The 16,917-nt window shown below is 40.4% G+C and overlaps 2 protein-coding genes across 2 annotated transcripts; both read left to right on the top strand.

Annotated features, from left to right (window-relative positions):
- The first annotated feature begins 193 nt into the window (after window positions 1-193).
- On the top strand, window positions 194-12,411 carry LOC116326518 (limbin). Its single transcript, XM_031747850.2, is given in 24 exon segments — window positions 194-703; window positions 1,292-1,364; window positions 1,637-1,818; window positions 1,945-2,001; window positions 2,103-2,289; window positions 2,387-2,487; window positions 2,616-2,681; window positions 2,826-2,960; window positions 3,149-3,288; window positions 3,495-3,819; window positions 4,222-4,461; window positions 4,639-4,814; window positions 5,040-5,199; window positions 5,283-5,459; window positions 5,563-5,861; window positions 6,151-6,325; window positions 7,138-7,281; window positions 7,498-7,725; window positions 7,873-8,105; window positions 8,203-8,290; window positions 8,421-8,562; window positions 8,565-8,595; window positions 11,528-11,629; window positions 11,870-12,411. Coding segments are annotated over 24 exon segments (4,083 nt in total). The 5' UTR covers window positions 194-478; the 3' UTR covers window positions 12,267-12,411.
- A 1,031-nt stretch (window positions 12,412-13,442) lies between these two features.
- LOC116326459 (cytokine-like protein 1) lies at window positions 13,443-15,809 on the top strand. Its single transcript, XM_039611902.1, has 5 exons — window positions 13,443-13,479; window positions 14,035-14,261; window positions 14,346-14,390; window positions 14,733-14,879; window positions 14,979-15,809. The coding sequence occupies exons 2-5, from the start codon at window positions 14,115-14,117 to the stop codon at window positions 15,078-15,080; spliced, it is 441 nt and encodes a 146-aa protein (XP_039467836.1). The 5' UTR covers window positions 13,443-13,479; window positions 14,035-14,114; the 3' UTR covers window positions 15,081-15,809.
- The last annotated feature ends 1,108 nt before the right edge of the window (window positions 15,810-16,917 follow it).

Raw genomic sequence — 16,917 nt, 5'->3', positions numbered from 1 at the left:
GTCTATAACAACACTGACACAAGTAAGAGAAAAAAAGATTTCCAACAAAACTTAGAGTCTCTTAACATATGTGTTTTTTTTCTAGCGCTACAAAAGTATTTTTGATTTTAGGCTGATATTTTATTTTATTTTGAAACCACAAACCGGAAACTATCCAGTGTACTTTGTTCCTCTTGACTTTCTTGGAGTTAAACAGTTCTTCCCAAGTTTTGGAGATGTTTTCCGAAGTTTTTCCGCAGTAGCGGTGATTATGAAGCTTGACTTTGTTTAGGTCTATAAATCGTTGAAACGGCACATGCCGTCTCTGTATATGTTAAAATTCAAGGTGGACGTTCTTGAGCACCGGAGACGCTGTTACATTAGGTGTTTCTCAAGAAAAGCTAGAGAAATGTTTTCGTCGCCACAGCACAGTGAAGTGCAGACACAATGCAGACAGTTAGCTAGCGGCTTCCCTTGGTGGTAGCACACCAAGTCACGAATGCTTCGGGTACACTTTACCGTGGAGAGGGTCGCAATATGTATATATATCTTAAATATCGAAGTATCGTGTTTTTCTCCAGCCTTTTTACATTCTCGTTGCTGCCCCGATGTAACAAGGCGCACCGGTGTATTGGAGGACACATCTGGAAACCAGTCTTGTTATAACGGCACTGCTCTGAATACATCATGGCACACAACATCTTCTTTCCCTGAGAAACATAGGGTGAGTTGCTCAGTGGTAAAAAGTCAATGGTATTTGTTTAGCTGTCAGCTAGAAATTAAATTTATGAACCAATAGATTGACTCACATCATCACAATGAATAAATAAATAAATAAATAAACCGTTCTTTCGTAACAAATCCTTGTTTTTGTTTGTTTGTTGTTGTTTTTTTGTTTTCGTTTTTACAGTTGCAGTCATAAGTTTACATCCACTCATCATGAGCTTGACTTTCATGGTAATTTGGGGCTTTTCATGATTTCTATGAACTGGTGGAATGATTGTACCCCTCCATCTTACTATCTCAACACTCATGGATTGATCAGTGCTCAGAACAATGGGAAAGTCCAAGGGACTCAGTGAAGATCTGAAAAGGAGAATTCTACCAAATCATTAAATATGTATGCAATACATGTATGCCAATATTCCACCCTTTAAAAAGAGCAGTGAAAATAAATTAATAAATTAAAAATTACCATGACAATCACTATCATTATGAGTGCATGTAAACCTCTGACCATAACTGCTGGCCATAACATAATTACATATTTAATATAATACATGTGTACCTCTTAATGCTCTTATCCCATCAGATCCTTGCCAGTATGGATTCAATACAACATGACCCAGGCGGAAAATCAGCAGACCCATTACTTAGAAAGGATGGTTTGTGCTTTTTCTTAGCCAATAACACAGAAAATAACTTTTAAAATAATGAAATAATATGCTGATTCAACTGTACATTACTCCATGATGTGAAAAATAATGTTTGGTTGTGCTTTTTTTGCCCACTTGTTGTTCATTTGAGTGTAAATTTCCATAATGAACGCTGTAATAGTTTTGCTTGGAGAATGTGTGATATATCAGGCTCTCTTTAAGCTTTTGTGGCTGCTTTTTTCAAGTTGTTCAAGCACCATGTATACACATTTACCTGACAGGTACAGTGGAAATTGGTGAGGCTAAAGCATTTTTCGGGAGGGGCCCTCTCGCTTCTTCAGCTCCTGCTGGTCCGTGGGGACACTCTTTTTACTCTTCATTTCCCTATGTATCAAATGGCTTGCACCTCAGGAACAGCAGAAGCACCCTCACCAGATACAACCTGGGACACTCGCTGCCTCAGGTATGTTTCTACATGATTATTACTGAACTATTCCGAAAAAAAAAAATCAAAGGAAAGGATTATTGTGTTGGAAGAAACTAAATATATATTGTTTTGTTTTTTGTTTTTTTTTAAATAATCCTGCAGGTTCAGAGTGTGGTGCCTCCAGCTGCATTTGGGGTAAAATTTCACAAGTGTGCACAGGTACATAAACAATATTGAAAGAATTTAAAACCCTTTGATAGATGCACATTTAATGAACCAGTTAACCTGATATAAATTTATTTTTCAATCATGTGACCAAGGTGAAGCTTGACACTGATCCCCCTCAGTTGACATTCTTTCTGCTGGTTCGCAACGTGGGCCCTGTGGGTGGCACCAACCTATCTCAGGTGGCTATCCGGGACTCGATTTCAGGATTAGTACCTCTAAAATCTGAAGGCAGGGTTGTGGAAAGAGGCTACCAGACATTTGCCATTGATTCGTTGTTGGGTATGTTTGGGAATGAGGATGTTTAAGTAGATTATTTTTAGCCAGAATATGTCTGCATGCTGCTTCGGCAGTTGATATGTTTATTTTGCTCACTTAGCTGGATCTCAAGCTGTTCTCAATTATACTGCTCACGTAAGGAGTCAAAAGAGCGAAGTCCTTGACCTTCCAGCTTTTCTCACCTTCTCTAATGCCTCACAGGTACTTTTTTCAATCTTCCTAATTGGCAACACTGTCAAACCAAAGCTTTCTAGATCCTAATTTGCAGGATAATAAGGTCATTTCCAGCCCTGTTAGCCTGGTTGTTTATTTCTTTCTTGGTTCCACAGAATGATGTCAGCATGTTTGGCCCATTAACGGCTAATCTAACGCTGAGGATGAATTCCACAGACAGGGTAAGTTTGGGGCAGCGCCTTAATGTGTAACAAAATCTACATGACAGCATAAGTTGTTTATTGTTGTCATTTCTTCAGTGTTATATTTATCGTGTTCATAAAAGGGACTTAATTGTAAGTGTGATATATATGTCTCTCTTTTAGATCTATCCTAACCACGGTGTTCATTTTGCTGGATTTGTTGCTGGGTTCTTTGTCACCATGGTGCTGATGTTGCTGGGGTTTCTGGCCATAAATGTGATAGGCCTCAGGACTAGACTGAATCTTCTTCAAAAAAGGGTATCACAAGTTCATCTCTTAAACCTAATGATAAAGTTTAATATTGACAATGAACAATTTAAATGCAGTTGCTATAACAATGCTTAATGCTTATTGCAATATATTTCATTTGCATAGTAATGTCTGTATATGTTCTTTTGTTTTGTTCTTCATCTTCATTATGCCATATGGTGTTTCTTTTGCTTCAGAGAAACAGAAGTGATTCAGACCCTGAGTTTGCAGATTCCAACCTGAGTGAGACAGTCAAGGATGAGGCAACATTTGAAGACAAGATTGTGGACACCATGGTTCTGGAGGATCCACAGAACATGTACAGAGCTTTGGAAAAGTGAGTAGATCAACCCAGTATGACCTAATTTCCATTAATGGAACAATACCAAAAACCAGTTAGCACAAAAAGACAAAAAATAAGCAAATGTGCAAATGAATCGTTAATTGTGTTACTGTAAAATTGTTCCTTTTTCTACATTATATCAAAATCAATACCTGCAATATACCACCTTATTCTGTTTATCGTGTGTTTTATCTCTTTAGTCTTGAAATGTCTTCACTGCTGCATGCCACCAATAACCTGGAAGCCGTCCGGATTCAGATTTACAAGGACGTGATGTCCTCCTTGCTTGCCAGACTTCAATCTCAGGGCCAGGCAAGTGCTCAAGCCCAGGAGAGGCTGCTTAGTGTGCTTCACGGGCAGCTGCTAGGCATGGAGGGACGGCTCAAGGAGGAGCGAGGGGCTCGCATGGTTGCCTTGGCTGGTCAGTGTAACCTGGAGACTCGGGAAGAAATGGAAGCAGAGCACTGCAGAGAGGCTGCTGAGAAGGCCCAGGCTGAGCTGCTGTGTCAACATGCAGATCAACAGGTAGTAACAATCTGTTTTTGCATTGTTAACTTTGCCAAGGATGTTAGCATTTTGGGATTACACAAAAACTACTAGGTCAGTGTTTATGAAATTGGGCAAAGGAAGAAATCTGTTCTGAATCAAGGTGTGTATACTAGTTTTGTTTTTAACAGTTCAGTCACACTAGCAGCTCGTGTAGCTCCATAGTGTAGAAGGATGTAGGGCAGCTGCCATAAAACTGCCAACTCAAACATGCTGTGATGGGGGACCTCAGCCATCAAAGGCTGACTGAAATGTAATCCTTAAACCACTATGGCAAAGGCACCTTTGCAAGTACAACAGCTGTTTCAGAATAAATAGTTTCTATCAATATGATTTAACTTTCACAACTTTAAGATTAATTTTGAAATCTTGAAATTTCAGGAACTTCTTCAGTGTAGTGTCCTCCTGGAGAAGCTGCACAAGTTGAGCCAAAGTCAGCTCCAACGCATCTTATTGGTTCGTCATGAAGAGGCCTCAGCGAAGCTCCAGAGGCAGATCATTGAGTGGCGACGGGTGGAGCTGCACAAGATTTTCTCAGAGGAACTGGAGGAGGCCACCAGGATGGGAGAGTTGGAGAAGAGCACAGCCAAGAATCTCCAGCACGAATACTTTACTTGTCAGGTGAACAGTCAGAGCCTGTTGAGTTGGGTTATCATTTAATTGTCATGCCTGTTTAGAGAAAAATGTTGTGATATGCATACATTTGCACTTGTGGTGAAACATTAAGATGAAACACAAAGAATGGGAATAGCGATTATTTATAAAGTTGTTGTTTGGTTTTTGTTTGTTTTTATCCAGGATCAGCTAGAGGAGGTGCTGGATGTAGTCCTCGCCAATCTGCGCTATGTGCTAGCTGAACGCAGCGCACAGAGGAAGTTCCTGGTGCACAGCCTCCACAGTCTTAACAGCCTGATTTCTGACACTTTCTCCAGCACCTCCAGCAACTTAGACAGCTGGTTCACTTACATCAGGGGGTTGGTGCCAATTTTATAAAAACACAAATGTTCCTGCGTCTTAATAAAAAAATAACTGAAACATGTCTGGTAATTATGTGAAATATACAAAACAAAATATGCAGTGTGTAAAAGTTCAGGGATATAAACGCTCTAGTGTTTTTAAAAATCTTGTTGATATCTACAAATACAAGTACACTATGCTACAGTTGTTTCACTGTGGTACTCTGCTCCCTTCTCCACCAGAGGGAGCAAACTGCCTGCAGAGCAGATTGACCAGCTGCAGGAGAAGGCTCAGAAAGAGCTGGTTATGCTGAGACAGAGACTGGATGAGGCACTGAAGCAGGAGAGGAGAGCCATGCATTGCGGACTGATTAAGAAGAGGAGGGAGCTCATATCTGACATGGTTAGCAGAAGTGGATATTCACAGGCCTCTTTTGCAAGGTATTTTCGTTTGAAAAATTAAATCCTTTTTTTTGCCTTGTCCAGGTGAGGGTACACAAACAGAGACAGAAGGACCTGTCGAACATGTGCAAGGGTCTGGAGGGAGGGATAGAGGTAGGACAGCATCTGCACTGTTGGCAGAATTTACTGACAGCTCACAGCTTGGAGCTAGCAGAGCTTATCAACAACCTGGATGAGGAAGCTGCTGCAGACATCCGCAAGGTGCCACACTCAGACTTCACATCACTTTGTGTGTCAATTTTCTCATGTGAGACGTGAAGTTGCACAAATATGAAGTGAGGTTGATCTCATACCTGTTCTTTAGGTCACCATGCGTGTGATCCAGGGTGCCATAGCAGACATCAAAGCCATCCAGCCTTCTGCAGCTCAGGCTGTATTAGCCCTCTTGCCTCCAGGAGAGCAAGACTTTCCGCTGCAGATGGAACCAGGGCAAGGATCAGGACAGGGAGCGAGTGCTCTCCTGGTGGGTCAGGAAAGACTGCACCAGGAAGGCAAGGCAGCCTTGCGTATCCTCAGCTCCACCAGGGAGGCTCTGAAGGAAGCCATGGAGAAAGAGCTACAGGAGCAAAAGGCACTTAGGACACGCTGCAAAGAGTTCTTCAGGTCAGTGAGGCAATTTTACTGATTTCAGAAACTAAAGATTGTGTATGCGGTCCCAGTAGAAGATGGAAAATCAAAGAAAGAAACAACAAACTGGATCCACAAGTTTAGGATGTTAGCTGGTGGGAATTCTTAAAGCAGCTGCAATGGTAGGAGATGCCACACACTGTTTACTTCCAAGGAACTTTTTTATCTTTTATAAATAATATTTACATTGGATAATGGTACCCAGTAAGTTTAGAAGAGTCAAACTGGTTCACCTGTCACTTTTCTCTTTTCCTTTCTGTCATAGGTGTTTGTGTTTGTCCCAGCTAACTCTGTCTGAAGATGACAGGCTAAAGATGAAACTGGAGTTTCAGAAATGTCTCTCTGTGATAGATCGCTGTCTGGTGATGCCACACGCTGTCGCCAGAACTAAACTTCTGTGTGCTCTGGCAGCTTGGAGGAAGGAGAGCGAGAAACAGATGGTGCGTATATAATCACATGTTACTCAGTTCATTTTAAATGCTCTTAAAATGTTGCTATATAGAATTACATATTCATAGTTTGAAAATAAAGTTCCTGCTACCCTGAATTAGAAAGTGGTTAAAAGGATGGATGGATTGGGTGGGGGGCTTTTTGCTGCCTTATTCACTAAACTTAAAATTAAATCAACAATGCCGTCATAGATTTCTCCCTCACTTCTTTTAAAAGGCATTAGCTAAAGTAGTATGGCTAAACAATTTAGCTTCTTTGCACTGCAGTTTTTCAACAGCAGGCAATGCTCTGAATTAAATTTCCCTGGGAAACGCTGATCAAAGCATGCATCGTTTTATGGAGGCATGTAATGTTGTGGTAAAGCAAGTACTCATCTCATTTTCATCACCAGGCCTTTATGCATTCTGGTATTGATAAGTTCTTTTGAGTCAGTTCATGACATTTTTCCCGTGGGAATTTTTTTTTCCATGTTTATTCAGTATGCATTAATATCTTCTTGTTTTTGAATCTCTTTATAATATTCTTAAGGTAACTCAAAGTAAGAAACTGATCCCCATTAAGCTACAGCTAGAGATAATGATGCTTTTAATGTTTTCTCATATGAATAAGAAATTTAGAGCGGCTACGGCCAGTGGAAAACCACACTGCTGTAATCCTCAATTGTGTGGCTGCTGGATGAGTGTACATTGTTATTGAGAAACTATAAAGGGGATCCACAGAGTGGCTTCATTTCTGATCACATCATGACAGTGAGCTTGGAGTTCTTTCCCAACCACCTTCTGGATTCCGTGGCTTTTTGCAGATGAATACACAATCCAAGGGGAAAACCAGTGAGGCCAGACAGAAAGCAGACACATCCGACCTGCGGCTTTTCCAGAAAAAGCTTAAGGATAGGATTCAACTATATGAGAGGGAGAAGGAGATGGAGAGCAGTATAATGAGCAAGGTATAGCTGTTTCCTAAAACCTTGACAATAATTGATTTTTAAGTTGATTTATTATCATCCTGTATTTTTACAGCATGTCAGAGTGATCCAGGAAATTCACAGAGCAAAGAAAACCATAAGTCTTGAAGACAGTTTGAGTTTAACATCAAAATTGTGCATCAGTAGGTTTTGAGTTTATACCAGATGACTGAAAATCATCCGTTCTCAATATGGCAGGTGTTGGAGGAGATGAAGCATGAGAGAGAAGATGATCTGCACTCTCAGGCAGACAGCCTGGCTGTGCAAATGGCTGTCATCCATTACCAGAAGGCTGAGAGGCGAAGCAAAGTTTTGGAGACCTGCAGAGCAATGCTGACTCTCCATAGCCTGCTTGTTCAACAGCTCAAAGAAAGGAAACATTTGGAGAGACAAGACATGGCTCAGAGTATACAAAGCCACTGCTTGGTAGGTAGTATCTGACTTGTGTGTGGTGGCTCCTTCTCTCCTGAAGCCTATAATTTTTCATTCTGTGAAGTTTTTCATTTTTATCTTTAATTTTTGGGTTTCTTCTGAGACATGGTTATTTGAAGGTCACTGTGACTTTTGCCACAGGGCCTAGAGGAAGCAGAGCAACAGCTTCAGGAGGAAAGAAGAGAGTTGGACAGCCTGCAAATGTCTCAGCCCGCTTTAAAGTCAAGTAAAACACATCAGGAGGACTCTGGTGTGGGAGTTGAGAACCGTGAGCAAGAAACCGTGTTTCAGTTGCAGACAGATTGCAGGATGGTGGCCATCCTTCAGGATGCACTTTACAAGCGTGAGCAGGTTACTTCACTGATGGCTGAGAGGTAAGCTGTTATTCAGCATTACTTAGAGAGCAATGAGGATTTGGGGGGTGTTGATACAAGCCATTCCATTTCACAATGTGGAAACTGATGTTTTCAGGTTTCACTTAATGACTGCCAAGAGTCAAAGCATGGAAGATTTAAAAGAACAAATGGAGCTCAAGAGGCTGTATGCAAACTGTGACCAGGTCTCAGTTTTTTTTTTTTTTCATGATAAGTGTTTGGATAATATGTGTAATAAAAACAATCAAAACTTTGTATCAGTTAGTTCAAACAAAATGTGTGCTAACCAATACTCTGCACTGCTCTTCGTTACAGGATCTGGACTTTGCATCTCAGCTGGTCAAGCGGTGTCATGTGTCTACCGAGGTTCTCTTGGAGGCCCTACGTCTCCTTCTCCCAACCCTGCCTGAAAGTGAACTCCTTTCAATCAGTGATGCCCTGTGCCCCAAGCAGCACCCTCCTCAGGGTCTGCAGAACAGGAACACCCAGGGTAAGAACCAGGTTCTGAGTTTCTATCCTTTTATAAGAATCTGGAGGTTCATACGTCATCTGTCAACAGTGTTCAGTGCATTTGACTTATGAGAGTGAATCTTATTATAGTGCGCCCCAGGGCAGCTGTGGCTACAATGTAGCTTGCCATCACCAGTGTGTGAATGTGTGTGTGAATGGGTGGATGACTGAATGTGTAAAGTGCTTTGGGGCCCTTAGGGACTAGTAAAGCGCTATACAAATACAGGCCATTTACCATTATAGTGTAACAGTAAATAGAGTTCTGTCAAAGAGATAATCAACTTGTTTTTCCTGAAGGAACATCTGAACAGAATAACATAACCACTACAGTTTACTAGGGAAAAGGGAAGTAATGTAAATGATCAGGTAGAAATGGTTGACAACAAAATTGCAATCTTTAATGAGTGAAATTAATACATATGCTAACAACACAGCCAAACGCAGCAGAAAACACAATGAAAGAACTTTTGTGTTTTCACTGATTTTGGAAATGGTGTCTTTCCAGCCTTAAAGATTTATTCATTACTTTATACGATTTCACCCACTTGTTGCAGTTCTGTGCCATGGGTATACTGAATCAGGGCATGCTACACTTAACCGTTATCAGGCACTGTACACAGCAATCACTACACACAGCTGGACTTGGTCAAACGTGCTCAGGCTTTGTAGGATACCTATAATGAGTACATCCTAAGAGCCTGGGGGCTCTCTTAAGCAGGTGAGTAAATTACAGACAGAATCAGTCTGATTCACACATGAGGCTGGGACACTGGTTCAGTCCAGCACAAGGGCCAATGGAGGAGATGACTCACAAGAAAGCAACAGGATGTCAAGTGCAGGCACCAATCTTGATTGAGCAATAAAACGTATAAATTTTTTATTAGGGCCATAACATTAGGCAGTGAAATTCTTTGAGGAAATTTAAATTTGACATATTGGAGGATAATGCTATTAGTTTGACTCTTGGCTTACTCTATTCTAGCTGTGCAGTGTTTAATGTGTGTCATGCTCTTTTACTGAAACTCTAAAGATAGTTTGTTCCTTGTTTAGCTGAGTGATTACTTCATTTAATGAAGTTAGATGAAGTTAGATGAAATTACTTCTCATCATTTAAAATCCTCAGTTTTAAGTTGTAAGTTGCTAATGTACGTAACCTAACATGCAACAACAAGTTGGTCACCCAACAACAAGCTGGTCTAGTCTTGCTAAGGAAATGATAATCTTTTGTTTTTCTTTTTTTCTTTCTGCAAGTACATAGCCAGTCTCAATAGTTCAAGTTCTGTTTTTTAAGAAAATATATTTAAAGTCACTTATTTGAGAAGAAACAAAACTCTGTGTTTTCCCAGCAGCCAGTTGAAACACAACCATCTCTGCGTATTGTCTTAAATGTAAATAACAAAAGCTGTTTTCCCTGAGCCAAGATGGAGAGATAAATGATTTTACTCATCATTTAATTTCCCCTCTTGTCCTGGTGCACTGGAACAGTTTTGTCTGCACCCCGCTGAGTCTGGATTATTTTACTGATGAATGATGCCTCATGCTTTGGATCTGAGCTTCTGGCCAAAGGACAAGGGAGTGAAAAGTTTGGAACAATATGCAAGACATGTGTTTTTCTTTTCATTAGTTCTTTTGTTTCTGCTTTTTGTTTGGAGAATGGAGTTCACCAATTCTTAACAGCTGTTTTAGTTTTATTCAAAAGAGAATTCATTTATATAGTATTGTTTAATTTTAACAGTGACTATTATATTCATTTTTAGCTCCCTATTTTTTTTTTTGATGGACTGTGCTACAGTAGCTTTGCGTGATTTACAGTTCAAAATAATTCTTACTGCCCCTCCGTCTGAAAGAAGCCCTTTCAGCTCTTCTCCCTTTAAGACCATCATCCCAAGAAGCCAGCACTCTTTCCATTGGCTGCCCCTCATAAACACGGCAGATAGGCGGGGCTTGTGTGCTCCAAGCCAAAGCTGTGTTCCTGAGAGCCATATTAGAAATATATGCTCACACTAACATCATTCAGAGTACCAAAAATTATCTGAAGTCTGATCTTTTGACTCATATTTAAACATCATTTATACACACATATAGTCAGTGAATTCCTGTGTTGAAGATCTGGTAGTTATGTCTGCTGTTCTGAGGACAAATATCTCCCTTGATTTGTCAGTGTCCTTTGCTAATTTGGAAACTAATATAAGGCAATCGAGTTGCTCCAAAGTGGTCAGGCTTTAAATTTCCCTCTATCCAATACTACAGTTTGCTTTAATACACTGCAAAAAAGAAAATGTTGACAAAACTTGAAATATTGAGGCAGCTTGGTTCAACGGCTGTTTTGAGTTTTGGCAACTTGAAAATCACCTTATTCATCATAATATACCTACAGTGTAGGAGAATTATTTTAGACACATGGATTTTACACAGCATACTGTATTAAATCCATAGGTAGGTGTTCAGAGGTTCTGTCCATGTCATCTGCTTGCTGCATAGCTAATGTAACACAAATAGTCCCCCCATTACAAAACCCTGTTGATGACTCATTTGCATTTTGACAGATATTGTCCATGAAGTGTCACAAGTACAGAGAAACCAGAAGACATGCACTGTTTACTGTCAAAATAAAGACTGGCTACCTAAGACCGACTCTGTTTTTAAGGCAATCATAAAAATATAGTAATTCTCCTAAAGGTTTTTTCAGTTAGACTTATCTGGATTTAATAATTAAACTGCCCAGCTTAACATGTTGTACCATACTACGAAGGAGATAAAATATTTAATCCTTTTTCTCTAAATGTGAGATCAGAAAACTAATGAATTATTACAGTGTGTGAATAATTAGGTATTTTTTTATTAAACCAGTTGTCTGCAGACTTTGTAAAGCAGCTGACAGTTTTGTATTCTGTTGGTGACTTTTTGTTTAGGTGTGCTGAGGAGATGAACAGAGTTCTTCCTGTCAAACTGAGAGAAGATGTGGTGCATAAAAATATGCTGAATATTCCAAGTTGTGGTGTGGATAAAGAGGGGTGAGTTAAACACATTTCTTTGTTCTTCTACCAGCCACCATATAAAGACTTCATGTTACACTACAGCCAAGGCTAATTTGTAGTTTAGTGGTCACCAGATATTACTGTCAGATCCTTAAATTGAAGTGAAATGTGCCTGTCGGATTGCATGATTTGGCTGCGGTGACCACACGCATGAGGTAAGCGCGTTAACACTCTAGTCCTGCTAACAAAAGCTCCTTTGTCCTCCAAATCTCACAGATTCCAGGAAAAGAGGCAAAGTCTGATGGAAAAACTGCTCCCCAGGTCCGGTCTTGTGCTTCAAGGGGATACTGCGCCACTGCTGACTAAGGAGAAGGGAAAGAAGAACAGCTGTAGCAAAGCACAGCAGCCACTTTATAAATCTGGGCTGCCTGTTAAAGAGCAGCAGAGCGACAGTGGAAGAGAAGAAGTTGTGGACACGGTAAAGGAAGCAGAGGAACACACGACTTCAGCCTCTGCTTGCTGTGCGCCGGGGAGCCCAGCAACAGGGGAAAGGCTGTTTGTGTTTCGGGATCCACCTGAATCATGTGACAGTGTAGATGTCCCAAAAAGAAAAAGGAAGAGGAATTTCCTCAATCTGAAGAAAGGTTCAGTGGCCCCAACAAACCTACCTTGAAATTTTTCTTGCCTTTTGTATTATTTTTTTAATGAGGATGGTATTTTATATGATCATGCTCAAAAAAAAAAAAAAATCTGGTACTTCACAAAGTGTTTTTATCCTCTGACTTTGTTTTATTTTTTAATAAAATCAGCTGGCTTAAGTTGTTTCCAGTCATTTCTCCCTGTCTTCTCAATAATTCAGACTGCTAATAAGCTGGTCATAAATGACTGGTTGAGTAATAAGTTATTATTATGTTGCCACCTTGTCCTAAACATCTTCCCAAAAGGCAAAACTTCAGTAATCAATAATAGGAGAAAGGAATAGGCCAAAGTGAAACCTTGTAGCTGTGTGCTAATGAGAAAGCTGCTACTTTCAAACATCTGTGTTAAAAACCCTACACTGGACGCACGGATACAAAGTTTCCAAACAGCGGATTTTTTTTGTTTTTTGTTTTTTTAAGTTACTCACACGCACACCTGTGATTTCTACTAATGAACTTCGTGACTGCAGGTCAGATGATTTGACGTACAAAGTGGCTGACTTTCGTCTTTGATTAATAGCTCTCATTAATATCTTGCTTTTACGTAATGACGGGCATTAGGACAGAAAATACCGCAAAACCCGTCCGTCCATTGTCAGCAGGGAGAAATCAGTCACCGCTGCCAGTGTTGGGGAGTAACGGAATACATGTACCGCCGTTACGTATTTAGAATACAAAATATGAGTAACTGTATTCCGTTACAGTTACCGTTTAAAAAGGTGGTATTCAGAATACAGTTACTTTGTTGAAATAAATGGATTACACGGCGGTACTTCCCTGTTTCATATTGTCGCGGGTCAGGATTATTTGGGTTTGTTTGACAGCTACGTAATGTTGTTCCAGGCGGCAGCGTTACGGTTGACATGGTTACAGGGTGACGCGCACTCTCTCTCTCTGCGTGTTTCCTGGGTGAGAGAGCGCTTTTTGTTGTTGTTGTTGTTGTTGTTGTTGTTGTTGTGCTAAGCTAAAAGGCAGAATGCTACAGGCATGGCCCTAAAGAATGTAGCCTCATGGGCAGTGTAGTCCGTGCTGCAGCGAGAATGGACTACCATACACGTTATGTGTCTGTGAGCGAGGGAGGGAGAGAAAGGAAAAGTCCGAGCTGTCACGGAGCAAAAACGGGAGCTGGAAGCATGTAAATATAATAATAACCACTGCAGCCAAGAAGAGTGCCTGACGAGCCCATTTGTAAGTAAGCTATTAAGACTCAACTGTACACTGTGTTCGTGTTTTCCTCCGGAAAAAATAAGTTCCGTTGGAGCAGCCTTTCAACGCCTCTCTCTGTCTCTGGCAAGCAAAGTTGACCCAGACAACAAAGTAAAGCTAGTTTTCGGCTACCAGCCCGACAGGGAACCCGATGTATTAGCCAGAGGTCCCTTTACTACTGTTCGGAGCCGCGGACCTTCAGTATCAGTAATAAATCACAGCAATAGTACATTCACGTAGTTGTAAACAGCATGATAATATATTAAGTAATCCAAAGTATTCAGAATACGTTACTCTCATTGAGTAACGTAACGGAATACTTTACAGAATACATTTTGGGGCATGTATTCAGTATTCTGTAATGGAATACATTTTAAAAGTAACCTTCCCAACACTGACCGCTGCTATTTGGACATGGCTGATTTGCTCTCCAGAACGCAGAAGATCCCAAATGTTTTTGTTTTTTTCGTGAGCTGTGCTGCTCCTCCACGTCATCCTCCGTGTTTTTTTTCTTCTTCCACTCCATCCTTAAAACAGCAGCCGGCCCTCCTCTGTACTACTTGACAGGCTGTACCAGTCCAGTCCTGAGTATCGCCGTCTGCAGAGCGTTATCCGACATGAAGCTGGGACTCGCAGCTCTCCTGTGCCTCTCCAGCCTGGTGTGGCTGTCGGAGTGCACACCTCCGACCTGCTACTCCAGAGCTCTCGACCTGAGCAAAGAAATCATGACGCTGCTGGATAAAATACACACTTTTCATCGCACGGTAAGCGAGTCTACGTTTGTGGCGTTTTTGGCATCTTGATGGCACCAGTTATTTATCTCAACGCTCATGTTTGCTGGGTTGCAGAAAACATGTGCTGAGATTCTGCCTACCATCTTCCTGGACGTGCATGTAAGTTGTTATTTTTTTTAAATATTCATTTTCTTTTACTGTATAATTTCCCAGTAAATGAAGCGCTAAATGTATCCATTTAATATAAAATCAACTAATTTAGTTGTAGCCCACTCTGTTAAACTGGCACATGACAAATGTTTCCTGTGGCAAATTTGTACAGTTTGGATATGTGCATTGCCCGAGGCACAAAATCTTAAGCTTTGATTTGACCTGATGTGCAGATGTTTGCAGTTTGACAGCTGTGCTGTGCAAAAAAATAAAATAAAGAAGAAGAAGAATCAAAAAACTGGAAGTATTTCTCTTGGAGATTGAATGTAAATACTTGTTTCATCACTCCAGAACTCCTGCATCATTACCAAGCTCCGTGACTTTCTTTACGTGGTGTTGAACCATCCCAACCAGTACTGCAGAGAGAAACCCAGAATGGTTCTGCTGAAGCGCAAAATCCAGAACCTTTACAGCATCATCACCAGAATCTGTTATCGGGTAAGCACTCCGCAGTGTGTGTGGGTTTCTTTTTGAGCTTTTATGTTTTCAAGCTAGAGCAGCTACACCACATGTTTCTTGTTTCTTGTTTCTTGGCAGGACTTGGTGTTTTTCACAGACGACTGCCAGGCTATTGATACTGGAAACACCAGCCCTTACTATGCAGAGGACAGGCTTCAGCTGCTCCAAGAGAAGAGATGATCAACAAAAACACAGATACCCGGGCATACACTGGGCTGTTACATTCATATAAATACCACAGTAACAACACGTAGAATGGTAGAACATGCACAATCATAAACACCACATACTAAAGTGTATCCGATGCAGTATAAACACATCATAAGGCTTTGGTAGTGCATGCAGTGCTGTTTCACACTGTACCCAGTTGGGTACACACTCATGTTATTGGACATGCATGGCTACATTCCAGCAAGGAGTGTAGAACTTTCCACAGGAAATTTGCTGAATGCCAACCATGCCGATGAAAACCTTGAAATAACAAACCAAGGGAGCCAGCCTTAACTGCTGCTTACTTACCAGGGCTGATCAAAGCTCCGTGTGTCATTAAGAGAAATATATCGTTGTTGTCGTAACCTGTAGCCTGACAAACATGTATTTGAGGGAGCACTGTAAAGCATTTTGTAAACATCTGAAGACCTGAACATGGTGGGGAAAGTGTTATGCAAGAAATAGATATCCAAGCAATGCTTGTACAGTATGTTCCTCTTGATAGGGTTTGAAGGAGTTGTGTCAGTTTGCTGCTTGTACTCATGCTGAATGGATATCATGGATCAATGGCCTCAAGCAGACTGAATGTAAAATAATAGATGTATCACTGTCAGAGAGAGAAACTCACTGCCTTTTATGAGTACTTACCCATGATTACCCACATATGCAATAAACCCTCTCTTTATGTGTCAGAGTTCATGCCCTTGTTGATTTGTTCTTCAGAGTTATTAAAAAAATGTCTGCCAGTTGTTTTTGGAAAGAACAGATTCTAAAGAAAAAAGAAAAAAACTGGAGGGTGAGTCAGCAGAGGAGCCCTCGCTGAAAACATTATTTATACTCTTAACTTATTTTTCATTCAGCTCATGACAGTTATTGATTAACTTACTTAGAAAGAATTTTGGTTTTTTTTAAATATTTAAATCAGTAATTCACCACAGTTCTGTATTGAGTTACCACTGTGTCATTTGTCTCTGCATTAAGTGGTGGGTGTGTTTTGAAATGTGACCCATTAACTGTGACTGAAAGAAATCCACAGACAAAATGATTTTTTGTTTAATTTTGGCCACACAAGGTTACTTGGACAAATAACTGTGCAGCTGCCTTTATGCTGAAATCTATGCTTTTCAAGGCTGTTCTCCCCAGATGTAAGTTGTGGCCTTTGCTGCCCTCTGTTGCCGAAACCACACAACCAACCTACAGCAATTAGCCTCTTTTAGTTAATTTATACAGACAGAAAAGAATTCTGGGATTTGTCGACCTTTCAAAGCTAAAATATACAAGAAAAAGTTGTCCTCTTCTCACATAAATTTTTTAAAGTGTGAAATTATTTTCTCGTCACAGGCTGAAATTTTGCTTTTTATGTATACAGCACTTTGCTCAGCTCCCTATATTACTGCTTGGATGTCATTCAACCAATTATAAATAGATCTGCTTTATGAGTCATTTTGGATGAGGTCATCGTGTTTCAAACGCTGGCCTCTGTGGCGATGCAAGGCCTTGGTTTCCATTCATGTCAGTGTAAAAATAAAATGGAAATGCTTGAAATTACCAGTAAGGTGCAGCGTTACCTAATAGACATTCTCATTTTAATTTTTTGACAAAAGACAAGAGGCTTAATTATTTTTACATGACAAAGTTGCTCTTTTCTCTCACTGTCGAGTCATAGAAAGAATGACCAAAACAGCAACACGCTTCACGAAAGAACCAGTTGAAAATTCTAGTGAATTATTTATCTCTTGAATTTTCCATTTGACATCAATACATCAATACTCTTCCAAAGGAGTCTGAAATTCTGATCGAGCTTTGC

The sequence above is a fragment of the Oreochromis aureus genome, linkage group 5, assembly GCF_013358895.1.
Source record: "Oreochromis aureus strain Israel breed Guangdong linkage group 5, ZZ_aureus, whole genome shotgun sequence".
Lineage (NCBI taxonomy): Eukaryota > Metazoa > Chordata > Actinopteri > Cichliformes > Cichlidae > Oreochromis > Oreochromis aureus.
The sequence above is the reverse complement of the archived record's forward strand: the minus strand, read 5'-3'. Positions and strand labels throughout refer to the sequence as shown.